This window comes from Eleutherodactylus coqui, chromosome 1 (assembly GCF_035609145.1).
Source record: "Eleutherodactylus coqui strain aEleCoq1 chromosome 1, aEleCoq1.hap1, whole genome shotgun sequence".
NCBI classification, from domain to species: Eukaryota; Metazoa; Chordata; class Amphibia; order Anura; family Eleutherodactylidae; genus Eleutherodactylus; species Eleutherodactylus coqui.
Genome location: NC_089837.1, coordinates 274,989,800 through 275,016,965, shown reverse-complemented (window position 1 = coordinate 275,016,965; position 27,166 = coordinate 274,989,800). Strand labels below are relative to the sequence as shown.

General features: G+C 46.0%; 1 protein-coding gene across 5 annotated transcripts in view; it reads right to left on the bottom strand.

Moving 5' to 3' along the window:
* Window positions 1–27,166, bottom strand: part of LEMD2 (LEM domain nuclear envelope protein 2) — a 178,665-nt gene that overhangs the window by 47,177 nt on the left and 104,322 nt on the right. For all 5 annotated transcript variants that reach the window (XR_010793263.1, XR_010793261.1, XM_066609025.1 and 2 more), the window contains 2 exons: window positions 2,204–2,280; window positions 2,033–2,112 (listed from right to left, as the gene is read on the bottom strand). Coding sequence is in view for 3 of the 5 variants with exons in the window: in XM_066609025.1 (XP_066465122.1) it covers window positions 2,033–2,112; window positions 2,204–2,280 (157 nt within the window). In the remaining 2 variants the exon portion in view is untranslated. The remainder of the gene's footprint in view (window positions 1–2,032; window positions 2,113–2,203; window positions 2,281–27,166) is intronic.

Here is a 27,166-nt window from a genome sequence, read left to right as displayed (position 1 = left end):
CCTGATGTCATTTATATATATAAAAAGGAATGTATGTCTGTCTGTCTGTCCTTTTGGCGCTACTACACCATTCATCTAATCACCATGAAACTTTGGGAAGTTGTCGAGTACACTCCTGGGAAGATTACTGGCATAGTACAACTATCCTATGATAAATGGCGTGCATGCGAGCATCGTCGACAGTTATGCCCCCCAGACAAAGATCGTTTGATTTCCATCTCAAGCACAAAAGCAAAAGCCATAAAGAGCAAGCGTGTTCAACTACAAAATGATGCATCCGCCGAACGTTTCGCAAGACAATTGCTGGATATTGAGAATGCTGAGGTAAAATGAAAGCTGTGCTGTGATTGGTTGCTATTTCTTATACCGCTGAGGTAACATGAAAGCTGTGCTGTGATTGGTTGCTATATATTATACCGCTGAGGTAACATGAAAGCTGTGCTGTGATTGGTTGCTATATATAATACTGCTAAGGTAACATGAAAGCTGCTGTGCTGTGATTGGTTGTTATAGATTATACCTCTGAGGTAACTTGAAAGCTGCGCTGTGATTGGTTGTTATCTAGATATATAAAAACGAATGTATGTATGTATGTCTGTCTTCGCAGCAACGTGCGACGGGTACGCTAGTCTATATATATATAAAATTGAATGTATGCGTGTCTGTGTGTGTGTCTGTCTGTCTGTCTGTGTGTGTTTGTCCTTTATGCGCTACTACACCAGTCATCCGATCGCCATGAAACTTTGGGAAGTTGTTGAGTACACTCCTGGGAAGATTATAGGGATAGTAGAAATATTCTATGATAAATGGCGCGCATGTGAGCGTCGTCGACAGTTACGCTCCCCCCCCCCCCCCCCACGTAGATCGTTCGATTTCCATTGTTGCCACTAATTCTCCCACTTCCCGATGTCGCAGAAACAGGAAATTTGGCACAAGCATTGATTATGTCATAAATAGGAAAAGCTAATAGGTCCCAACTCGATTATTCGATTCTATGCGCAAAAGAATTAGCGTCCAAATTTTACGTACAGAATGTCATTTTCTCACATAGAAACTTGAAATTTGGCATGGGCATTGATTATGCCATAAATAGGAAAAGTTAATGGGTCCCAAGTCGATTATTCAATTCTAAGCGCAAAACAATTAGTGTCCAAATTTTACGTACGGAATCTAATTCTCTCACTTCCTGATATATATAAATGAATGTATGTCTGTCTGTCCTTTATGCATTACTACACCATTCATCCAATTGCCATGAGACTTTGGGAAGTTGTTGAGTACACTCCTGGGAAGATTACTGGCATAGTACAACTATCCTATGATAGGTGGCGCGCGTGCAAGCATCGTCGACAGTTATGCCCCCCCAGACAAAGATCGTTTGATTTCCATCTCAAGCACGAAAGCAAAAGGCATTACGAGCAACGGGATGAGTGTTCAACCAGAAAATGATGCATCCGCCGAACGTTTTGCAAGACAATTGCTGGATATTGAGAATGCTGAGGTAAAATGAAAGCTGTGCTGTGATTGGTTGCTATTTCTTATACTGCTGAGGTAACATGAAAGCTGTGCTGTGATTGGTGGCTACTTCTTATACTACTGAGGTTACATGAAAGCTGCGCTGCAATTGGTTGTTATATATTATACCACTGAAGTAACATGAAAGCTGCGCTGTGATTGGTTGTTATATATTATACCGCTGAGGTAACTTGAAAGCTGCGCTGTGATTGGTTGTTATCTAGATAATTAAAAACGAATGTATGTATGTCTGTCTTCGCAGCAATGCGCGACGGGTAAGCTAGTATATTATAAAGCTGAAGTAACATGTAAGCTGCGCTGCGATTGGTTGTTATTTATTATACCACTGAGGTAACATGTAAGCTGCGCTGTGATTGGTTGTTATCTAGATATATAAAAACGAATGTATGTATGTCTGTCTTCGCAGCAACGCGCGACGGGTAAGCTAGTGTATATTTATATGCCTAAGCTGATTTAAGAAACACATTTATATTATTATTACTACAACACTACTCACCATATACCAAGATGTCTATCACTGCTTAGCATCCACTCTAGGGCAGCGTCAAGTTTCTCTGCTGCATATCCACTAGCATTCTAGTGAGGACACAAGTATAAAAAGATCCAGAAACAGCCTTTAGAATCCACAGATTATAGTAATGTGACATGGATCTATAAAACTACTTACCATCAGGTGCTCTTTTGCTTGGTTGATTGGAACACATTTGCTACGCAGACCAGATGGATTTCCACACTCAAAACTGCCTATCATCAAAAGTAAGAAAATAAGTTCAGCTCAGCATTCATGATTAAGAAAACTGCTGGAAAGTACCCCTAGGTTAGCAGCTCTTTCAGGACTAGCTTAACTCCTTAGTGACCACCCATATATGTTTTCACATCCTGGGTGCCTGGGCATTTTTCTACAGTACTATGAAAACACCTTGCCCTTGTAGAATAAAGCCCAGGAGTCTGGGAATGTGACAGCTGCCTGCCATCAGCTACCAGAGGTAGTTGAGAGCCTACAGCTGTCACTGGGGGCCAAGATGTGTGGTCCCCAGTCACATGATCTCTGTTATCCAATAGATAACGGCAATCATGTAAAGTTTTTTAAAAAGTTCATAAAAGTTAAAGTTTCATCTCCCCTCACGGATCTAATCTAATCTACATTCCCAAACGCGATGTTGCTCCACAGCCTTTCCCAGACTTTTGCGCATGCACCTGTCAGAAAAATGGCAAATGCATTGATAGACCCAGTAAATTTAAAATCTCCTTCCTCCCAGCTGCCAAAGTGGACGAGAGCCAGAAGCAGTCGTCAGGGGTTGCGGTGACAGATTTCCAGTTTCGCAATTGTTGATATCCAATGGTATATAATAGCGATATACTTTATACAGAATGCTACCTGTAATGCCTACATAATTTATAAAAAGTCCCAGGGAACACTCATCTTCCTGCAGTTCCAGGAACAGCTTGTTGAGCACCTTCTGTTTTAGGCCGGATGCACACGAGCGTGACGGGCTCCGCCGCGGAATATTCCGCGGCGAAGCCCGTCACGGCGCCCCCCAGAGACCCCATACTTACCAGCGGATCCGCCGTTCTGGGTCCCGCATGACGTTTCCCCGCCCACTGCTGCCGCGTCACATGACGGTAGGCGGGAAAGCGTTTTCACGCTATCTTCCGCTGTGTTACAGCGGGAGATAGCGTGAGCGGACGGCTTCCATGTACGCTAATTCTTTTGCGCTAGAATTGATCGAGTTGGGACCCAACTACATTTTCTATTTTGGAGATAATCTATGCTTGTGCCAAAATTCATGTTTCTACGACATCGAGAAGTTGGAGAATTTTGGCGAGTCAGTCAGTGAGTGAGTGAGTCAGTCAGTCAGTCAGTCAGTCAGTCAGTCAGTCAGTCAGTCAGTCAGTCAGTCAGTCAGTGAGTGAGTCAGTGAGTGAGTCAGTCAGTGAGTGAGTCAGTCAGTGAGTGAGTCAGTCAGTGAGTGAGTCAGTCAGTGAGTGAGTCAGTCAGTCAGTCAGTGAGTCAGTCAGTGAGTCAGTCAGTGAGTCAGTCAGTCAGTGAGTCAGTCAGTCAGTGAGTCAGTCAGTCAGTGAGTCAGTCAGTCAGTGAGTCAGTCAGTCAGTGAGTCAGTCAGTCAGTGAGTCAGTCAGTCAGTGAGTGAGTCAGTCAGTGAGTGAGTCAGTCAGTGAGTGAGTCAGTCAGTGAGTCAGTCAGTCAGTGAGTGAGTCAGTCAGTGAGTGAGTCAGTCAGTGAGTGAGTCAGTCAGTGAGTCAGTCATTCAGTGAGTCAGTCAGTGAGTCAGTCAGTGAGTCAGTCAGTGAGTCAGTCAGTGAGTCAGTCAGTGAGTCAGTCAGTGAGTCAGTCAGTGAGTCAGTCAGTGAATGAGTCAGTCAGTCAGTGAGTGAGTCAGTCAGTCAGTGAGTCAGTCAGTCAGTCAGTCAGTGAGTGAGTGAGTCAGTGAGTGAGTCAGTGAGTGAGTCAGTCAGTCAGTGAGTCAGTCAGTCAGGTCAGTGAGTGAGTCAGTCAGTCAGGTCAGTGAGTGAGTCAGTCAGTCAGGTCAGTGAGTGAGTCAGTCAGTGAGTGAGTCAGTGAGTGAGTCAGTGAGTGAGTGTGTCAGTCAGTGAGTGAGTGAGTCAGTGAGTGAGTCAGTGAGTGAGTGAGTCAGTGAGTGAGTGAGTCAGTGAGTGAGTGAGTCAGTGAGTGAGTGAGTCAGTGAGTGAGTCAGTCAGTGAGTGAGTCAGTCAGTGAGTGAGTCAGTCAGTGAGTGAGTCAGTCAGTGAGTGAGTCAGTCAGTGAGTGAGTCAGTCAGTGAGTGAGTCAGTCAGTCAGTCAGTGAGTGTGTCAGTCAGTGAGTGAGTCAGTCAGTGAGTGAGTCAGTCAGTCAGTGAGTCAGTCAGTGAGTGAGTCAGTCAGTGAGTCAGTCAGTCAGTGAGTGAGTCAGTCAGTGAGTGAGTCAGTCAGTGAGTGAGTCAGTGAGTGAGTCAGTGAGTGAGTCAGTCAGTGAGTCAGTCAGTGAGTGAGTCAGTGAGTCAGTCAGTGAGTCAGTCAGTGAGTCAGTCAGTGAGTCAGTCAGTCAGTGAGTCAGTCAGTCAGTGAGTGAGTCAGTCAGTGAGTCAGTCAGTGAGTCAGTCAGTGAGTCAGTCAGTGAGTCAGTCAGTGAGTCAGTCAGTGAGTCAGTCAGTCAGTCAGTGAGTGAGTCAGTCAGTGAGTGAGTGAGTGAGTGAGTGAGTCAGTCAGTCAGTGAGTGAGTCAGTCAGTCAGTCAGTGAGTGAGTCAGTCAGTGAGTGAGTCAGTCAGTCAGTGAGTCAGTCAGTCAGTGAGTGAGTCAGTCAGTCAGTGAGTCAGTCAGTCAGTGAGTGAGTCAGTCAGTGAGTGAGTCAGTCAGTCAGTGAGTGAGTCAGTCAGTCAGTGAGTCAGTCAGTGAGTGAGTGAGTCAGTCAGTCAGTGAGTGAGTCAGTCAGTGAGTGAGTCAGTGAGTCAGTCAGTCAGTCAGTGAGTGAGTCAGTCAGTGAGTGAGTGAGTCAGTCAGTCAGTGAGTGAGTCAGTCAGTCAGTGAGTGAGTCAGTCAGTGAGTGAGTCAGTCAGTGAGTGAGTCAGTCAGTCAGTGAGTGAGTCAGTCAGTGAGTGAGTCAGTCAGTGAGTGAGTCAGTCAGTCAGTGAGTCAGTCAGTCAGTGAGTGAGTCAGTCAGTCAGTGAGTGAGTCAGTCAGTGAGTGAGTCAGTGAGTGAGTGAGTCAGTCAGTGAGTGAGTCAGTGAGTGAGTCAGTGAGTGAGTCAGTGAGTGAGTGTGTCAGTCAGTGAGTCAGTGAGTCAGTCAGTGAGTCAGTCAGTGAGTCAGTCAGTGAGTCAGTCAGTGAGTCAGTCAGTCAGTCAGTGAGTGAGTCAGTCAGTGAGTGAGTGAGTCAGTCAGTCAGTGAGTGAGTCAGTCAGTCAGTGAGTGAGTCAGTCAGTCAGTCAGTGAGTGAGTCAGTCAGTGAGTGAGTCAGTCAGTGAGTGAGTCAGTCAGTCAGTCAGTGAGTCAGTCAGTCAGTGAGTGAGTCAGTCAGTCAGTGAGTGAGTCAGTCAGTGAGTGAGTCAGTGAGTGAGTGAGTCAGTCAGTGAGTGAGTCAGTGAGTGAGTCAGTGAGTGAGTCAGTGAGTGAGTGTGTCAGTCAGTGAGTCAGTGAGTCAGTCAGTGAGTCAGTCAGTGAGTCAGTCAGTGAGTCAGTCAGTGAGTCAGTCAGTGAGTCAGTCAGTCAGTCAGTGAGTGAGTCAGTCAGTGAGTGAGTGAGTCAGTCAGTCAGTGAGTGAGTCAGTCAGTCAGTGAGTGAGTCAGTCAGTCAGTGAGTGAGTCAGTCAGTGAGTGAGTCAGTCAGTCAGTGAGTCAGTCAGTGAGTCAGTCAGTCAGTCAGTGAGTCAGTCAGTCAGTCAGTGAGTCAGTCAGTCAGTGAGTGAGTCAGTCAGTCAGTGAGTCAGTCAGTCAGTGAGTCAGTGAGTCAGTGAGTCAGTCAGTGAGTCAGTCAGTGAGTCAGTCAGTGAGTCAGTCAGTGAGTCAGGTCAGTCAGTGAGTGAGTCAGTCAGTGAGTGAGTGAGTCAGTCAGTCAGTGAGTGAGTCAGTCAGTCAGTGAGTGAGTCAGTCAGTCAGTGAGTGAGTCAGTCAGTGAGTCAGTCAGTCAGTGAGTGAGTCAGTCAGTGAGTGAGTCAGTCAGTGAGTGAGTCAGTCAGTGAGTGAGTCAGTCAGTCAGTGAGTCAGTCAGTCAGTCAGTGAGTCAGTCAGTCAGTGAGTGAGTCAGTCAGTCAGTGAGTCAGTCAGTCAGTGAGTGAGTCAGTCAGTCAGTGAGTGAGTCAGTCAGTGAGTGAGTCAGTCAGTCAGTGAGTGAGTGAGTCAGTGAGTGAGTCAGTCAGTGAGTGAGTCAGTCAGTCAGTGAGTGAGTCAGTCAGTCAGTGAGTGAGTCAGTGAGTGAGTCAGTCAGTGAGTGAGTCAGTCAGTCAGTGAGTGAGTCAGTCAGTCAGTGAGTGAGTCAGTCAGTCAGTGAGTGAGTCAGTCAGTGAGTGAGTCAGTCAGTGAGTGAGTCAGTCAGTGAGTGAGTGAGTCAGTCAGTGAGTGAGTCAGTCAGTGAGTGAGTCAGTCAGTCAGTGAGTGAGTCAGTCAGTGAGTGAGTCAGTCAGTGAGTGAGTCAGTCAGTCAGTGAGTGAGTCAGTCATTGAGTGAGTCAGTCAGTCAGTGAGTGAGTCAGTCAGTGAGTGAGTCAGTCAGTCAGTGAGTCAGTCAGTCAGTGAGTGAGTCAGTCAGTGAGTGAGTCAGTCAGTGAGTGAGTCAGTCAGTCAGTGAGTGAGTCAGTCAGTGAGTGAGTCAGTCAGTCAGTGAGTGAGTCAGTCAGTGAGTGAGTCAGTCAGTCAGTGAGTGAGTCAGTCAGTGAGTGAGTCAGTCAGTCAGTGAGTGAGTCAGTCAGTGAGTGAGTCAGTCAGTCAGTGAGTGAGTCAGTCAGTGAGTGAGTCAGTCAGTGAGTGAGTCAGTCAGTCAGTGAGTGAGTCAGTCAGTGAGTGAGTCAGTCAGTGAGTGAGTCAGTCAGTCAGTGAGTGAGTCAGTCAGTGAGTGAGTCAGTCAGTCAGTGAGTGAGTCAGTCAGTGAGTGAGTCAGTCAGTCAGTGAGTGAGTCAGTCAGTGAGTGAGTCAGTCAGTGAGTGAGTCAGTCAGTCAGTGAGTGAGTCAGTCAGTGAGTGAGTCAGTCAGTCAGTGAGTGAGTCAGTCAGTGAGTGAGTCAGTCAGTCAGTGAGTGAGTCAGTCAGTGAGTGAGTCAGTCAGTCAGTGAGTGAGTCAGTCAGTGAGTGAGTCAGTCAGTCAGTGAGTGAGTCAGTCAGTCAGTCAGTGAGTGAGTCAGTGAGTGAGTGAGTCAGTCAGTCAGTCAGTGAGTGAGTCAGTCAGTGAGTGAGTCAGTCAGTCAGTCAGTGAGTGAGTCAGTCAGTGAGTGAGTCAGTCAGTGAGTGAGTCAGTGAGTGAGTGAGTCAGTCAGTGAGTGAGTCAGTGAGTGAGTCAGTGAGTGAGTCAGTGAGTGAGTGTGTCAGTCAGTGAGTCAGTGAGTCAGTCAGTGAGTCAGTCAGTGAGTCAGTCAGTGAGTCAGTCAGTGAGTCAGTCAGTGAGTCAGTCAGTGAGTCAGTCAGTCAGTCAGTGAGTGAGTCAGTCAGTGAGTGAGTGAGTCAGTCAGTCAGTGAGTGAGTCAGTCAGTCAGTGAGTGAGTCAGTCAGTCAGTGAGTGAGTCAGTCAGTGAGTGAGTCAGTCAGTCAGTGAGTCAGTCAGTGAGTCAGTCAGTCAGTCAGTGAGTCAGTCAGTCAGTCAGTGAGTCAGTCAGTCAGTGAGTGAGTCAGTCAGTCAGTGAGTCAGTCAGTCAGTGAGTCAGTGAGTCAGTGAGTCAGTCAGTGAGTCAGTCAGTGAGTCAGTCAGTGAGTCAGTCAGTGAGTCAGGTCAGTCAGTGAGTGAGTCAGTCAGTGAGTGAGTGAGTCAGTCAGTCAGTGAGTCAGTCAGTCAGTCAGTGAGTGAGTCAGTCAGTCAGTGAGTGAGTCAGTCAGTGAGTCAGTCAGTCAGTGAGTGAGTCAGTCAGTGAGTGAGTCAGTCAGTGAGTGAGTCAGTCAGTGAGTGAGTCAGTCAGTCAGTGAGTCAGTCAGTCAGTCAGTGAGTCAGTCAGTCAGTGAGTCAGTCAGTCAGTCAGTGAGTCAGTCAGTCAGTGAGTGAGTCAGTCAGTCAGTGAGTGAGTCAGTCAGTGAGTGAGTCAGTCAGTCAGTGAGTGAGTGAGTCAGTGAGTGAGTCAGTCAGTGAGTGAGTCAGTCAGTCAGTGAGTGAGTCAGTCAGTCAGTGAGTGAGTCAGTGAGTGAGTCAGTCAGTGAGTGAGTCAGTCAGTCAGTGAGTGAGTCAGTCAGTCAGTGAGTGAGTCAGTCAGTCAGTGAGTGAGTCAGTCAGTGAGTGAGTCAGTCAGTGAGTGAGTCAGTCAGTGAGTGAGTGAGTCAGTCAGTGAGTGAGTCAGTCAGTGAGTGAGTCAGTCAGTCAGTGAGTGAGTCAGTCAGTGAGTGAGTCAGTCAGTGAGTGAGTCAGTCAGTCAGTGAGTGAGTCAGTCATTGAGTGAGTCAGTCAGTCAGTGAGTGAGTCAGTCAGTGAGTGAGTCAGTCAGTCAGTGAGTCAGTCAGTCAGTGAGTGAGTCAGTCAGTGAGTGAGTCAGTCAGTGAGTGAGTCAGTCAGTCAGTGAGTGAGTCAGTCAGTGAGTGAGTCAGTCAGTCAGTGAGTGAGTCAGTCAGTGAGTGAGTCAGTCAGTCAGTGAGTGAGTCAGTCAGTGAGTGAGTCAGTCAGTCAGTGAGTGAGTCAGTCAGTGAGTGAGTCAGTCAGTCAGTGAGTGAGTCAGTCAGTGAGTGAGTCAGTCAGTGAGTGAGTCAGTCAGTCAGTGAGTGAGTCAGTCAGTGAGTGAGTCAGTCAGTCAGTGAGTGAGTCAGTCAGTGAGTGAGTCAGTCAGTCAGTGAGTGAGTCAGTCAGTGAGTGAGTCAGTCAGTCAGTGAGTGAGTCAGTCAGTGAGTGAGTCAGTCAGTGAGTGAGTCAGTCAGTCAGTGAGTGAGTCAGTCAGTGAGTGAGTCAGTCAGTCAGTGAGTGAGTCAGTCAGTGAGTGAGTCAGTCAGGAGTGAGTCAGTCAGTCAGTGAGTGAGTCAGTCAGTGAGTGAGTCAGTCAGTCAGTGAGTGAGTCAGTCAGTGAGTGAGTCAGTCAGTCAGTGAGTGAGTCAGTCAGTCAGTCAGTCAGTGAGTGAGTCAGTGAGTGAGTGAGTCAGTCAGTCAGTCAGTGAGTGAGTCAGTGAGTGAGTGAGTCAGTCAGTCAGTCAGTGAGTGAGTCAGTCAGTGAGTGAGTCAGTCAGTCAGTCAGTGAGTGAGTCAGTCAGTGAGTGAGTCAGTCAGTCAGTGAGTCAGTCAGTCAGTGAGTCAGTCAGTCAGTCAGTCAGTCAGTCAGTGAGTGAGTCAGTGAGTGAGTGAGTCAGTCAGTCAGTGAGTGAGTCAGTCAGTCAGTGAGTCAGTCAGTCAGTCAGTCAGTGAGTGAGTCAGTGAGTGAGTGAGTCAGTCAGTCAGTCAGTGAGTGAGTCAGTCAGTGAGTGAGTCAGTCAGTCAGTCAGTGAGTGAGTCAGTCAGTCAGTCAGTGAGTGAGTGAGTCAGTGAGTGAGTCAGTCAGTCAGTGAGTGAGTCAGTCAGTCAGTCAGGTCAGTGAGTGAGTCAGTCAGTGAGTGAGTCAGTGAGTGAGTCAGTCAGTGAGTGAGTCAGTCAGTGAGTGAGTCAGTCAGTCAGTGAGTGAGTCAGTCAGTGAGTGAGTCAGTCAGTGAGTGAGTCAGTCAGTGAGTGAGTCAGTCAGTCAGTGAGTGAGTCAGTCAGTGAGTGAGTCAGTCAGTGAGTGAGTCAGTCAGTCAGTGAGTCAGTCAGTCAGTGAGTGAGTCAGTCAGTGAGTGAGTCAGTCAGTGAGTGAGTCAGTCAGTCAGTGAGTGAGTCAGTCAGTGAGTGAGTCAGTCAGTCAGTCAGTCAGTGAGTGAGTCAGTGAGTGAGTGAGTCAGTCAGTCAGTCAGTGAGTGAGTCAGTCAGTGAGTGAGTCAGTCAGTCAGTCAGTGAGTGAGTCAGTCAGTCAGTGAGTGAGTCAGTCAGTCAGTGAGTGAGTCAGTGAGTGAGTGAGTCAGTCAGTGAGTGAGTCAGTCAGTCAGTCAGGTCAGTGAGTGAGTCAGTCAGTGAGTGAGTCAGTCAGTGAGTCAGTCAGTCAGTGAGTGAGTCAGTCAGTGAGTGAGTCAGTCAGTGAGTGAGTCAGTCAGTGAGTGAGTCAGTCAGTGAGTGAGTCAGTCAGTGAGTGAGTGAGTCAGTCAGTCAGTGAGTGAGTCAGTCAGTCAGTGAGTGAGTCAGTCAGTCAGTGAGTCAGTCAGTCAGTGAGTGAGTGAGTCAGTCAGTCAGGTCAGTGAGTGAGTCAGTCAGTGAGTGAGTCAGTCAGTGAGTCAGTCAGTCAGTGAGTGAGTCAGTCAGTGAGTGAGTCAGTCAGTGAGTGAGTCAGTCAGTGAGTGAGTGAGTCAGTGAGTGAGTGAGTCAGTCAGTGAGTGAGTCAGTCAGTGAGTGAGTCAGTCAGTGAGTGAGTCAGTCAGTCAGTCAGTCAGTGAGTCAGTCAGTCAGTCAGTGAGTGAGTGAGTGAGTGAGTCAGTGAGTGAGTGAGTGAGTGAGTCAGTGAGTCAGTCAGTGAGTCAGGGCTTTCGTGTATATATATATATATATATATATATATATATATATATATATATATATATATATATATATATATATATATATATATATATATATATATATATAGACTAGCTGATATACTCGGCTTCGCCCGAGTTAATTTGGTACCGGTCTTTATCTGGTGTTCACACAGAAAATCTTATGAAGCCGTGGTTACTTTAGAGATACCGAGGAAAAAAATATGTTCACCATTTTACATGGTTTTTTGCGTTACCCAGGAAACACCACGTGGAGGTAACCATGCAACGTTTCCATTATATAAAATGACTTCAGGAAGTGAGAGAATTAGATTCTGTACATAAAATTGGGAAGCTAATTCTTTTGCGCTATAATTAAATAATCGAGTTGGGACCCATTAGCGTTTCCTATTTATGACACAATCAATGCTCATGCCAAATTTCAAGTTTCTATGACATTGGGAAGTGAGAGAATTAGATTACATATGTAAAATTTGGAGGATAATTCTTTTGCGCTTAGAATTGAATAATCGAGTTGGAACCCATTAGCTTTTCCTATTTTAGACATAATCTATGAATGTGCCAAATTTCATGTTTCTACGATATCGGGAAGTGAGAGAATTAGATTCTGTACGCAAAATTTGGACGCTAGTTATTTTGCGCTAGAATTGAATAATCGAGTTGGGACCCCTTTACTTTTCCTATTTATGACATAATCTATGCTCATCCCAAATTTCAGGTTTCTACGACATCGGGAAGTTAGAGAATTAGTGGCAAGTCAGTCAGTGAGTGAGTGAGTGAGGGCTTTCGTCTTTATATATATACACTAGCTGATATACCCGGCTTTGCCCGAGTTAATTTGGAACTGGTCTTTATCTGGTGTTCACACGGAAAACCTTATGAAGAGACCGAGGAAAAAAATATGTTCACCATTTTGCATGGTTCTTTGCGTTACCCAGGAAACACCACGTGGAGGTAACCATGCAACGTTTCCTTTATATAAAATGACATTGGGAAGGGAGAGAATTAAATTCCATACGTAAATTTTGGAAGCTAATTCTTTTGCACTTAGAATTGAATAATCGAGTTGGGACGCATTAATTTTTCCTATTTATGACATATTCAAGGCTTATGCCAAATTTTAAGTTTCTATGACATCAGGAAGTGAAAGAATTTGATTTCGTACATAAAATCTGGACCCTCATTCTTTTGCACTAGAATTGAATAATCAAGTTAGGACCGATTAACTTTTCCTATTCTGGACATAATCTATGCTTGTGCCAAAATTTCATGTTTTTACGACATCGGGAAGTTAGAGAATTAGTCGCAAGTCAGACAGTCAGTGACGGCTTTTGTCTTTATATATATATAGATCAATGCCCGTGCCAAATTTCAAATCTCTATGACATTGGGAAGTGAGAGAATTAGATTACGTATGTAAAATTTGGACGCTAATTCTTTTTCGCTTAGAATTAAATAATCGATTTGGGACCCATTAACTTTTCCTATTTATGACATTATCAATGCCCGTGCCAAATTTCATGTTTCTATGACACCGGGAAGTGAGAGAATTAGGTTACATATGTAAAATTTCGACGCTAATTCTTTTGCGCTAGAATTGAATAATCAAGTTAGGACCCATTAGCTTTTCCTATTTATGACATAATCAATGCTCGTGCCAAATTTCAAGTCTCTATAACATCAGGAAGTGAGAGAATTAGATTATGTACGTAAAATTTGGACGCTAATTCTTTTGCGCTAGAATTGAATAATCGAGTTGGGACTCATTTACTTTTCCTATTTATGACAATCTGTTCTTTTGCCAAATTTCAAGTTTCTACGACATCGGAAAGTTGGAGAATTAGTGGCGAGTTAGTCAGTCAGTCAGTGAGGGCTTTCGTCTTTATATATATACTAGCTGATATACCCGACTTCACCCGAGTTAATTTGGTACTGGTGTTTATCTGGTGTTCACATGGAAAATCTTATGAAGTCGTGGTTACTTTAGAGATAGAGGAAAAAAATATGTTCACCATTTTGCATGGTTCTTTGCGTTACCCGGGAAACACCATGTGGAGGTAACCATGCGATGTTTCCTTTATATAAAATGACATCGAGAAGTGAGAGAATTAGATTATATACGTAAAATTTGGACGCTAATTCTTTTGCATTTAGATTTGAATAATCGAGTTGGGACCCATTAACTTTTCCTATGCATGACATATTCAATGCTCGTGCCAAATTTCACGTTTCTAGGACACAGGGAAGTGAGAGAATTAGATTCCGTACGTAAAATGTGGACGCTAATTCTTTTGTGCATAGAATTCAACGATCGAGTTGGGACCCATTAACTTTTCCTATTTATGATATAATCAATGCTCGTGCCAAATTTCAAGTTTTTATGACATCGGGAAGTGAGAGAATTACATTCCGTATGTAAAATTTGGACGCTAATTCTTTTGCGCTTAGAATTGAATAATCGACTTGTGACCCATTAGCTTTTCCTATTTATGACATATTCAATGCTCGTGCCAAATTTTAAGTTTCTATGACATTGGGAAGTGAGAGATTTAGATTATGTACATAAAATTTTGACGCTAATTCTTTTGCGCTAGAACTAAATAATCGAGTTGGGACCCCTTTACTTTTCCTATTTTGGACATAGAAGTTGGAGAATTAGTGGCGAGTCAGTCAGTGAATCAGTGAGGGCTTTCGTCTTTATATATAGAGATATCGCTGCTTTACAATTCTCCACTATGCATACCAGATGACCCTGGAGGTCCCTACCATTCTATGATTTTATATATATGTCTGAGATGATTTAGTGACTCCTGCACTGAGCAGCGGGTAGGACCAAATGACCCCTGAGGTCCCTTCCAACTCTACCATTCTATAATTCATATGTATATTATTTATTTTAACCTGCTTATGAGTAAAGAATAAAACATATAGGCATGCCCCCTGCTCTTGAATCCTAGTAGAGCCTCGTTCGGTCACACAGATTCTTAATTACCCAGTACTTAAAAGGTCCATTCACATAAAGCGGTCAAATCTCATTTTTGCTGTGGTCAACATAAAATCATAGCAAACTGCAGTGCTTTGTTGCGATCTAGGAAAAACCACAGATTTTTGCAGTAATCATGAAAAGAGTGGTATATAGAGATGAGCGAGCGTACTCGGAAAAGCACTACTCGCTCGAGTAATTTGCTTTATCCGAGTATCGCTGTATTCGTCCCTGAAGATTCGGGTGCCGCTGTGGCTGACAGGTGAGTCGCAGCGGGGAGCAGGGGAGAGCGGGCGGGAGAGAGGGAGAGAAAGATCTCCCCTCCGTTCCTCCCCGCTCTCCCCTGCAGCTCCCCGCTCCGTGCCGGCACCCGAATCTTCAGGGACGAGCACAGCGATACTCTGATAAAGCAAATTACTCGAGCGAGTAGTGCTTTTCCGAGTACGCTCGCTCATCTCTAGTGGTATACAAAAAGGGTCAGATTTGACCACGAAGTGTGAATCCACCACCAGAATGTACAATATAAACATGGAAGGAAACTTTGTTCAGAGTACAAGATAGTAATTTAAAAGCGTTTTTCCACTCTGAAGTTTGCAATTCAATGGATTTATATACCTAGCAAAGGAAAAAGAGGATTTTTTACTCACCGTAAAATCTCTTTCTCGTCTCGTCATTGGGGGACACAGCAAAGACTGTGGGATATAGCTTCTGCCACTAGGAGGCGACACTAAGCACAAAAAGTTAGCTCCGCCCTCTGGCTATATCCCTCCTGCCGACAGCAGGCTAATCAGTTTGTCATGCCAGCAGTTGGAATAGCCATGCGGGACCAGAGAGACAACAATAGTTAGTCATATGACACGTTAACAAAAAATGTCACTGTAATGAAAAACACGCAGCACTATGTGCGACTTACAGAATCCGGAGTCCGACCAGGACCACCACTGTGTCATATAAAGAAAGAGGGGTGGGTGCTGTGTCCCCCAATGACGAGACGAGAAAGAGATTTTACGGTGAGTAAAAAATCCTCTTTTCTCGCTCGTGTCATTGGGGTACACAGCAAAGACCGTGGGACGTCCCACAGCAGTCCCCAAGGGTGGGTACAAATAAATCATAAGCGTATGCGGTCAGTAAAACCTTTCGACCCAGTGAAGCGTCGGCTGACGCAAACGTATGTATTTGATAAAATTTAGAAAAAAAGACCGCACCGGTCGCAACACCACCTTATCCTGGTGAAAAAACCGTAAAGGGTGGTTTTGCCGACAGCGCCGCAATCTCCGAAACCCTACGAAGGGAGGTAACCGCCACCAGGAAAGCGACCTTCCAGGACAGCAAGCGCCACAGTACTTCCGGTAATGGTTCCCCTGAGAGAGTAGATCCTTTTGTAGGGGTACTCGCCAGGGCGCGTCTGCTAACATGTCCATGAGCTCAGAGTTCCGCGTTCTTCGCGGCCCATCTGGGCTATGAGAATCATTGGTAGCCCTTTGTGGGCAGGGGCTCCCGCCAAGAGGAGCTTGGTTTAAAGGAAGGAACCTTCCTTTGTTCCCGCTCCTGTGGACCCTCTCTCTCCACCCTATGAGGACTCATCCGGCGATAGGAACGGAAACGTCTGTGCTGTGGAGATGACCGCTTTGGACGGTTCTGTGGCAAAAGTGAGCTCTTCCCACCTGTAGCCTCTGAGATGAGCTCGTCTAGCTTGGCGCCGAAAAGACGAGATCCTACAAAGGGCATACTGATTAACGACCCCTTGGAGGAAGCATCCGCATCCCACGATTTTAACCATAGGGTCCGGCGAGTCGCCACCGATGCCGCGGAGGCTCGGGCCGCCAGCCTGGCTGTATCCATAGAGGCCTCACAGAGAAACATGCCTGCTTGTTCAATCTGGTGTGTAATGCCCACCAGATCCTCGGTTGACGCCCCTTCGAGGATTCCTTCCCGTAACCGCTTTGCCCAGTCAGTAACAGCCTTACTGACCCAGGACGAGGCAAACACAGGCCTAAAAGCTGACCCTGCCGCCTCAAAAACGGTCTTTGCCAAGGCCTCGACTCCTCGATCCTTGGGATCGCTGAGGGAAGAGGACTCTGCCGTGGGTAGCACGGTATGCTTAGCCAGGCGCGAAATGGGTGGATCCACTAGCGGTGGGACCGACCACTTCTCCACTAAGTCCTGTGGGAAGGGATATTTCCCGTCCAAGAAACCCATCTTGGAAAAACGCTTATTCGGTGCCTTCCACTCCTTAGATAGGACCTTGTCAAAGTCCTCATGAGGAGGAAAGGTTTTTGGAGAGCGTCTAGGCTGCCTGAAAGAAAACGATATCCCAGATGCCTGTGGTTCCTGTTCAGTGAGCTGAAAAGTGTCACGCATCGCAACCACTAAGCTCTCCACCATAGCCGAAAATTTTGGGACCTGATCCTCCTCCACGACAGAGTCTGAGGAGGATTCAGACCCTTCCTCGTCCGAACCATCTTCTGCCAATAGGCGCCGTGACCTAGTACCAGAAGAGCGCAAAAGTGACGAGGATGGTGACCGGGAGGGCCGCCGGGAGTCCGAAGGCCTGACCCGTTTTCGTCTACGGCCGCGCTCCTCACGCGGACTGGAGGCGTTCTGCGCTAATCTTTCCAAAATCGCGCCAGATGCCCGAGAGAGGTCAGACACCGCCAGTGACAAGGAGCGGGCCCACTCCGGCTCGGCCACAGCTGGGGGCTGAATGGGGGGATGGGTGCCCTGCACAGCCGCCTGTTTCGCAGGGGGACAATCTCTACAAAAGGGCTCAGCCTGTCCGCATGCGAACTTTAGGTTACAGCGCGAGCAAGCAAAGTGCGTTACTCTTGCTGTCCCTGGTCCAGCCTCCAGAGCTCTGGGGTCGGACATGGTGCTGGGATTTCACCGGGCAAGGAGAACTGCGAGCTATCCTCTGCTATGCCAACCGCCGGCAGGAAGAATACGCAGCGAAAGAGGGGAGCTAGCCGCCAGGCAGAGCTTACCCAGGTCCTTGCCGAGGTCCGAAGAGGTCCGGGGAGCCGCTGTGTCAGGAGACTGCAGGTGCTGAAGGGCTTTCTTTCCTGGAGCTTTAGCTGTACAGCATATAAGCTGAGCAGAAAAGGGCAGCAAGGAGTGGAGCAGCAGGGCGGTTTTTAAGTCCTGGCGCGCTGTCCCCAATAGGCTGTTTCTCTGATGTCATCCCCCTTCACCTGTGCTGAGGGAGGAAGAGGGAGGGGCAGGGCGGCGTGCATTGCCGATGAGGCCACGCCCCCTGCACGGAGTCATTGAGGGGGCGTGGCCACACCCATCCACGGAGGTATTGCCGCAAGCCACGCCCCTCGCGTCACGTGGGGCGTGGCCACGCGGTGAGGCCACGCCCCCTCCGATTCCGGCATTGCCGCGCCCGGGGCTGCAGTGCAGCCCTCTCCATTGAGCCCCCACATCGCAGGAACTCCTGCTGGGAGCCCCTGCAGGGAGCCAGAAGGCCAGGGCATACTGAGAGTTGTTGCCCTGAAGTACCATGCCCGCGAGGCCACGCCCCCCCGCCGGCTTGTGCCTGGAACCAGCGCCCTGAATATCAGGTGAGCCCATACCTCCACGGTGAACTCACCTGCCCACCCCCACCCCGCCTGCAAGCTCAAGGGGAGCCGAATGCAGGAATGCCCCAGCAAATAATGCCCTCCGCTGCCGCAGCCATGCATGGCGTATACTACTCCTGACGAAAAGGAGTCTGTCCGCCTGCGCCTATCCCTGCGCCTCGCTGCAGCTCACAAGGTACGCGTGCAAAAAGCGACATACTGGGAGAGCCAGGAAGGAGGGAGGGAGAGGGGGGGATGTCGCAAGCGCATACTTACCTCCTGCGTGCTTGCTGGAAGAAAAAGCGGCTCCCCAGTTCCAGCAGCCTACCCCTATAACATCGCCTGCCCATGGGAAGGGGATGCGGACCTCTGCACCAAACATGGGGGGCTCTCGCTGGCGGGCCACATGCGGATATATATGACCCGGATGTGCCACCTTTTCTTCTGAGGCGGGCCGGGCAAGAAGCAACCTGGACAAACCCGAGGTTGTTCGCCCTCCTCTCCGTTCGGGTTTAATGGGGAGCGTCCTGCCTCTCCGTCTAACCCTGGCCCTTAAAGCAGCCCTAACAGGCACGACCGTCCTCCTACGAGACACTAAGCTAAAAACTGATTAGCCTGCTGTCGGCAGGAGGGATATAGCCAGAGGGCGGAGCTAACTTTTTTGTGCTTAGTGTCGCCTCCTAGTGGCAGAAGCTATATCCCACGGTCTTTGCTGTGTACCCCAATGACACGAGCGAGAAATATCAAATGCAAGTGCCAATTAGCTTTCCAAATCACATTTTCTATTCAAAATTGCCAGAGCTTCTTGGTCAGCGAGCATTGGTACCACATTTTGTTTTAATTCATAGGGTCAACTGTGTCTGGGGGAGTTAATTATATGGTTGTAAAAAGGTACATTTTAGGAAACAGTGAGACATAATGAATGCAAATGATAGACAATCTTTAGCAGAAAATTCTCATTTTACAGTTCGCATACAGGCAGAATAGACAAAATGTTGTATATTGTAATTAGTTTGCATTAAACTTACATACTAGCCCTAAATTGCAAACTATCTGTTAGTACAGAGGTGCATTAACCCCATCGCTAGGATTATTTGGGCAGTTTGCTCCTCTGGAGTTTTTGATATGTACAAATAAGGCAAAAGAAAACAAACCAGAAAAAAAAAAAAAAAGAACACTAAGGCCTCATGTCCACTAGAAAAATACAATCCGCGGCGGATTCGCTTTAAATGTTTTTTTTTTGCATGCAGATATCTGCACACATTGCTATCAGTGTGATAGCAATGTTGCTGATCCGCGGCAGAATGGAGCATGCCGCGTTTTTTCTCCCGCGCGTGAAAAACGCAATTCTTTTAAAATGCCATCCGCGGGTGCAAAAATCAATTTAATGGAGCACGGATGGCCAATGATTCCCTATTGGCAAAATCCGCTGCGGAATCCGCAATTCCATTTAGCTAGTGGACATGAGGCCTAAACCTCCCTTACCCATATGTTTTCTGAGAGTAGACACCTAGTACAGTGACAAAACCCCAGGTCTCCTCTCTACATGCCAGGTAGCAAAGCAAAGCATTCTTTTTTAATAGAAAATCCTTAAGAATTGATAGTAGTGGATACAGAATCATAGAATGGTAGAGTTGGAAGTGACCTCCAGGGTCATCGGGTCCAACCCCCTGTTCAGTGTAGGATTCACTAAATCATCCCAAACAGATATTCGTCCAGCCTTTATTTGAACTCTCCACCTTCTGTGGTAACCTGTTCCCCTCATTGATCACCCTCACTGTCAAAGTTTTTTCTAATATCTAATCTGTGTCTCCTCCCATTCAGTTTCAGTTTATAGCTTCTAGTCTTTCCTTGTGCAAATGAAAATAGGGCTAATCCCTCGGCACTGTGACAGCCCTTCAGATATTTTAAGACAGCTATAAAAAGTCTCCTCTAAGGCCTCCTTCCCACGAGCGTGACGGGCTCCGCCGCGTAATATTCCGCAGTGAAGCCCGTCACGGCGCCCCCCAGAGACCCCATACTTACCAGCGGAAGATAGCGTGAAGACGCTTCCCCGCCGTCGCGTCATGTGACACGCCCACCGCGTCACGTGGCACGGCCGGCTGCGTCATATGACGCGCGGCGGTAGGCGGGGAAGCGTTTTTTCACGCTATCTTCCGCTGGTTGTAGCGGGAGATAGCGTGAACGGACGGCTTCCATTGACTGCAATGGAAGCCGTCAGCGCGTACACCCGCAGCAAATAGAACATGCTGCGGGTGAGAACGGGAGATTTCACGGTGCGTAATTCCGCGGTGGAATTACGCACCGTGAGCATTGTGCTATTAGGTTCAATAGAACCTAATAGCAGGGGGCAACGCAGCGGATTTTTGCCGCGGATTTATGCGGCGTAAATCTGTTCGTGGGAAGGAGGCCTAAGCCTTCTTTTTTGCAAGCCTTAACCCCTTAAGGACATGGCCTATTTTGGCATTAACCCCTTAACGACCAGCCCATAGTGTTTTTACGTCCTCCCGAAGTGGGCTCTATTCTCTGAGGACGTAAAAACATGCTTCCTGCAGAGAATAGTGTCCCTCGGGCTGTGGACGTGACAGCTCCATGCTGTCGGTGTCCGCAGGTAGCTGACAGCATGGAGCTGTCATCCCGGGCTGTTCGGAGCCCCCCCCCCCCCCGGCATTGCGATCGGCGCTATGCAATGTATAGCGCCGATCGCAAAAAAGTAAACAAAACTGCAAAAAAAGTGACATATTCAGCTGCTCTGATGGATCGGATCCATCGGAGCAGCTGAAACTACTTACCGAGGTCCACCGCACGGCTCCCCGCTGTCCCGATGCTCCGGGCCCCGCAGCTGTCCTTCTGCGCATGCGCGCCAGGCGGCATTACGTCAGCCGCATGCGCAGAAGGCCCGGCGGCGCGGGAAATTTAAAATCTCCTGTCTCCCGGCTCCTGTAGGTAGCCGGGAGGCAGGAGATGTCAGCGGGGACTGCGGTGAGCGGTCCCCGGTACCGCGATTGCCATTATCCAATGGATAATGGCGATCGCGAAAAAGTGAAAAAAAGTAAAAAAAAAGTAAATGTTTCAGCTGCCATCATGGATCGGATCCATGAGGGCAGCTGAAAATACTCACCTCCATCCTCCACGATGTCTCCGGTGATCTGGAGCCGCCACGGACTTCTGCGCATGCGCGCCGAGGGGGAAATGGCGGCGCATGCGCAGAAGCGCCGAAGCGGCGCGAAATTTTAAAGTCCCCTGTCTCCCGGCTACCTTCAGTAGCCGGGAGACAGGAGATGTCACCGGGGACCGCGGAGTGCGGTTCCCGAGCACGCGATCGCCGGTATCCAATGGATACCGGCGATCAAAAAAAAGTTGAAAAAAGTTGAAAAAAGTTGTAGTTTCATCTCCCCTCATGGATCCGATCCATGGGGGGAGATGAAAATGCTCCCCCAAGGTCCCCAAAAGCCCCCCCAAAGCACAGGGCATTACCCTCTACTGCGCATGCGCAGCAGAGCCTAAGGCAAAAATTGCCTTAGGCATAGTTACTTGCAGGGACCAAAGTAATTGGTCCCTGCTGACATGGGTGGCTGTGATAAACCTATCACAGCCACCCATGTCTTTTGTTTAATAAATATGGCACACAGTTAGTCCTGGTATCTCTCCCCTGTCACTGAGAGTGATTTGTGACAGGAGAGAGATAGCTGAGAAAAATCGTGTGCCATATAGAGAGTTAAAAAAAGAAAAAAAAACCCCGTTATTACCCACCTTCACCTTCCCTTATACCCCAATTACCCTATTTTATCCCTGTCCACTTTTTTGGGGGCTATTTTTTTTTTTTTACCCCCATTAAATTTTTTTTTAATAAAATGGAGCGTAGGCGCTACACCACCGAGCAAGCGTACGCGCTGCTCATCGCTTCAAGCTCCGGTAGCGATGCTACCAGCGAGTCGGAGGAGGAGGAGGTTTTTTTTGAGAGTGACAACTCTGCCTCCAGCGCTATGGAGGTAGAGGAAGTCGTTGGGGCAGCGGGGCCAAGTTATGCGGCGCCCACCACTGTGTGGAGTGCCGCAAGTTTGTTTGCGCCCCGCATCCCAGAATTTTTAGCGGCTCCTGGCGTTAATCTGGACGTCGCAAATTTCACCCCGTATCATTTTTTTAATTTATTCATTACTGACGATGTGCTGCAGTTAATTGTCCAGCAGACAAATATATACGCTGGACAATACATGACCGCGCACCCCACGTCGGTTTATTCCGTGATGTGGACCGCCGTAGATGTCCCTGAGCTAAAAAAATTTTTGGGACTTATTTTACTAATGGGACTCGTAAAAAAGTCATCAATACGGTCCTATTGGTCCACGAGCGCCATTCACGCGACGCCCGTATTTGCGTCGATAATGCCCCGACGCAGATACGAAAACATTCTGCGTTTTCTTCATTTTGCGAATAATACGCAAATCCCCCCAAGAAGTGACCCAGCATACGATAGACTGGGCAAATTAAGGCCCCTTATATCGCTATTAAGGGACGCCTTTAAAAACATTTATACCCCCCAAAAAAATCTGGCGGTGGATGAATCTCTGATGAGTTTCAAAGGGCGTTTATCTTTCCGCCAGTTTATTCCCTCAAAGCGCGCAAGATACGGCGTCAAGCTGTACAAAATCTGTGAGAGCGCCACAGGTTATACTTGCGACTTTTTTATTTACGAGGGCAGGGATCGCCAATTAAACCCCCCCAACTGCCCTGAAGACATTGGCATCAACGGGAAAATTGTGTGGGAGCTCGTGGGCCCTTTTTTAAATAAGGGGTACCACGTATATACTGACAACTATTATACGAGCGTCCCCCTTTTTAAAGCGTTACACGCCGCAGGTACAGGGGCCTGCGGAACTATCCATAAAAATAGGGTAGGATTCCCACAGCCCCTTGTTTCCAGGCGTGTCGACAAAGGCGCGTCTTACGCACTGGCCTATGACCCCTTGCTGGCAGTTAAATGGCGTGACAGAAAGGACGTCTTTATGCTGTCCACTGTGCACGCAGACACCTCCGTTACAGTTAGGGAGAGGGGGGCTGCAGCGGAGAAAATTAAACCGGTCTGCGTCACAGATTATAATAAATTCATGGGGGGCGTCGATCTGTCAGACCAGGCGCTACAGCCCTACCTTGTAAAACGTAAAACGCGAGCGTGGTACAAGAAGGTAGCCATCTACCTTATACAGATGGCTACATATAACGCTCACGTGATTTATAAATCGTCTGGGGGCACGCTGAGCTTCCTCCAATTTCAGGAGGAGCTCGTAGAAAATCTTTTATTTGGGACCACCGCACCACAAGACGCATTGCAATCGGAGGAGGTGCGGAGGCTAACGGAGCGTCATTTTATGAATCCCATCCCCGAGACTGCGAGCAAAAAATACCCCCAAAAAAAGTGTCGCGTCTGCACTAAGCAAGGGAGGAGGAGAGATACGCGTTTTTATTGTCCCACGTGCCCATCCCACCCTGGCCTTTGTAATTACCCCTGCTTTGAAATTTACCATACAGTTTTACATTATTAATTTTATTTCACATATAAAAAACGCCAAAAGGGTGTGTGGGTGGGGTGGGGGTCTTTTTAGGGAATCAGTTTTACTTTTATTATTAGTCCGTCTCCCCAGTTTTTCCTGCTTGAAACAAAAAAAACGGTCCTAAAAGTGTCAAATTTGGTGAAAAAAATGAAATCACATTTATATTTCACTCACATTATAATTATTTTTAAAAATAAAAATGTAGCGTCAGAATGCCCAGTACACCCCTAGATAAATTAACTAAGGGGTCTTGATGTCAAAATTGGGTCACTAGTGAGGGGCATTTTATTATTTTGGCAGTTTACTATCTCTACTAGTGTGCAATGGGCCCTGTAAATTATTCAGTTGCGCCCTAAAATCAAACGGGTGCTCCATACACTATAGGCCTAGCCATGCGCCCTCTAAGAAAATTGGGGCTACAATGGGTATGTTTCTGAGCAAAGGACAAACAGTGGTATCCATTTTGGGGTGCAGGTCTTTATTCATATATGTGCTGTACAAAAAAAAATTCGCTTTTAAAATGACAGAATTACCAAAAAAATGAAAATCGTAATTTTTTTCTTCTGCTTGGCTTAGATTCATACAAAAACCATGAAGTCAAAAAAGACATTGTACCCCTAGATAAATTCGTTAAGGGGTCTAGTTTTCAAAATGGGGTCACTTGTGGGCGTTCTCCATCGTTTTGGTCACTCAAGGGCTCTACAAGTGTACAATAGGGCCTAAATCTCATTCAAGCAAATTTTCTGTTCGAAAAGTCACCGGTTGCTCTTTTCATTTTGGGCCCCATTGTGCATTCAGACATAAGATTAGGGCCACAATGGGTATATTTCTGAAAACAGGACAAACAGGGGTATGCATTTTGGGGTGCAAGTCTTTATTCATATATGTGCTGTACAAAGAAAACGCTTTTAAAATGACAGAATTACCCAAAAAATGAAAATCGTAATTGTTTTCCTTATGCTTGGCTTAGATTCATTCAAAAACCGTGAAGTCAAAAAAGACATTGTACCCCTAGATAAATTCTTTAAGGGGTCTACTTTTCAAAATGGGGTCACTTGTGGGGGTTCTCTATCGGTTTGGTCACTCAAGGGCTCTACAAGTGTACAATAGGGCCTAAGTCTCCTTCAAGCAAAATTTCTGTTCCAAAAGTCACCGGTTGCTCTTTTCATTTTTGGCCCCATTGTGCATTCAGACATAAGATCAGGGCCACAATGGGTATATTTCTGAAAACAGGACAAACAGGGGTATCCATTTTGGGGTGCAAGTCTTTATTCATATATGTGCTGTACAAAAAAAAAAAAAATCGCTTTTAAAATGACAGAATTACCAAAAAAATGAAAATCGAAATTTTTTCCTTCTGCTTGGCTTAGATTTATTCAAAAACCGTGAAGTCAAGAAAGACATCGTACCCCTAGATAAATTCGTTAAGGGGTCTAGTTTTCAAAATGGGGTCACTTGTGGGGGTTTTCCATCGTTTTGGTCACTCAATGGCTCTACAAGCATACAATAGGGCCTAAATCTCCTCCAAGCAAAATTTCTGTTCCAAAAGTCACCGGTTGCTCTTTTCATTTTGGGCCCCATTGTGCATACAGACGTAAGATTAGGGCCACAATGGGTATATTTCTGAAAACAGGACAAACAGGGGTATCCATTTTGGGGTGCAAGTCTTCATTCATATATGTGCTGTACAAAAAAAAACTGCTTTTAAAATGACAAAATTACCAAAAAAATGAAAATCGGAATTTTTTCCTTCTGCTTGGCTTAGATTCATTCAAAAACCGTGAAGTCAAAAAAGACATTGTACCCCTAGATAAATTCGTTAAGGGGTCTAGTTTTCAAAATAGTGTCATTTGTGGGGGTTCTCCATCGTTTTGGTCACTCAAATGCTCTACGAGTGGGCAATGGGGACTAAATCTACTTCAAGCAAAATTTCTTTTCGAAAAGTCACCAATTGCTCCTTTCATTTTGGGCCCCATTGTGCATACAGACGTAATACTAGGGCCACAATGGGTATGTTTCTGAGCACGGGACAAACAGGGGTATCCATTCTGGGGTGCAAATCCTAATTTTCATGTGTACTATAGAAAAAAGTCCTGTCTTTAAAATGACATATTTGCAAAAATATGAAATTTTAGTTTTTCTCTTCTAAATTGCATTGACTCCTGAAAAAAAACTGTGGGGTTAAAATACTCATGGCACCCCTCAGTGAATACGTTAAGGGGTGTAGTTTTTAAAATGGGGTCACTTGTGGGGGTATCTATCATTTTGACTCCTATGAGCCTTTCCAATCTTGGCTTGGTGTAGGAAAACAAAGTGTTCCTCAAAATGCTGAAAAGTAATGTTAAATTTGTACGTCTCCTAAATGGTTAAAAAAAAACAAAAGTTTTTCCAATGTGCACCCAAAATAAAGTAAACTGATGGAAATATATATCTTAGCAAAAATTTCTATATTATGTTTGCACATTTTTGAGATATTGCAGTTGGAAATGTGAAAAAATGACGATTTTTTCAAAATTTTCCCTATTTTGGCGCTTTTAATAAATAAACACAAATTCTATTGGTCAATTTTTTCCGCCTAAATGAAGTACAACATGTGGCGAAAAAACAATGTCAGAATCGCTTGGCTATGCAAAACCTTTCTGGTGTTTTTCCATGTTAAAGTGACACATGTCAGATTTGCAAAATTTGGCCTGGTCATTAAGGCGCAAACAGGCTTGGTCACTAAGGGGTTAAGGACCAAACGATTTTTGGTATTTTTTCATCTCCATTTTTCAAAAGCTATAACTTTATTTTTCCGTCAACGCAGACGTATAAGGGCTTGTTTTTTGCATGGTGCACTGTAGTTTTTAGTGATACCATTTTTGGGTACATAGACTACATTGTAAAACTTATTTTTTTTTATGATCGTAGGGAGAGAAAACGTATCAATTCTGCCATAGTTTGTTTTTTTAAAGCGTTAATTATGCAGCATAAATGACACTACATTTTTTTCTGCGGGACGGTACAGTTACAACGATACCAAAATTCTTATTTTTTTTAGGTTTTTCCACTTTCCACAATAAAAACTCTTTTTTTTTTAGAAATTATTTTTTTTACTAAACTCACTGCATTTAAAGTCCTATAACTTTTTTATATTTCCATGGACGGCGCTCTGTGAGGGCTTATTTTTTGCGAGACGAGCTGTAGTTTTTATTGGTAACATTTTGGGGTACACCTTTTTTTTAATCTCTTTTATTGCGTTTTTTTGGGGAGGCAAAATGCTAAAAAATTAGTATTTTGCCTCAGTTTTTTAAGCATTATTTAACGCCTTTTGCCGTGCAGGATAATAAGCACGTTCAATTTATTGTACACGTCGTTATGGACGCGTCGATACCAAATATGTGGGATTTTTAAGTTGTTTTTGAATTTTTTATGCCAATATGAGAAAAAGCATAAAAAAAGGGTTTAACTTTTTATATATATATATATATATATATATATATATATATATATATATATATAATTATTTATTTACACAATCTGTGTCCCTCTGGGGGACTTTTACTGCAGCACTGCAGATCGCTACGATAAGGCATGGCAGGACTTCTCTCCTGCCATGTCTTATCGCTTACTATAGCGATCACAGCCTATGGCAATACAGAACGCCGGTATCTGGCGTCCTGCTGCCATAGCAACCAACCGGGCTCTCGCGATGTTACTTAGATCGTGGCAGGGAAGGGGTTAACGGCGGGGGGACGCGAGCTACTAGTCACAGCCGACTCCCTCTGCGGGATAGCACGCTATCCCCTTGACGTAAGGGTACGTCCTTTTGCGGGAAGTACCCCGCTCCCATGACGTTAAGAGAGGCTGAACAAATATCTCTCTGGGATGATTTAGTAAGTCCTGTAACCTTCACAATATAGATTAAATAATTAAAACTAAATTTTATTATAATTCATTAAAATACAACCAATAGGGCACACCGAACAAAAGAAAGAAACAAACATTTGCAGCCCTCCAAGACTATGTGGTGATGTTATTGCCACATTCAGTGCATGAGGAGAAAAAACTCTAATCAGATTTATATTAGTGGAGCAAGATCAATTATTTTCCAACATCCCACTTCTGGGAAAGTTATGCTGATTACTGGTTATTAAGCGATAGGGTAACCTCCTATCACTTTTATCAATTCTTCATGAACGTGGATAGTGGATTTTCTTTTTTAAGAAGAAGTAGATTTTATCCTTCATAGATAACTGCCACTATTCTCCCACAGGTGCTACTGATACAGCTTATTGTCTCACGAAACTACAGTTTCTGTACTTCGTGTCTCACTTCA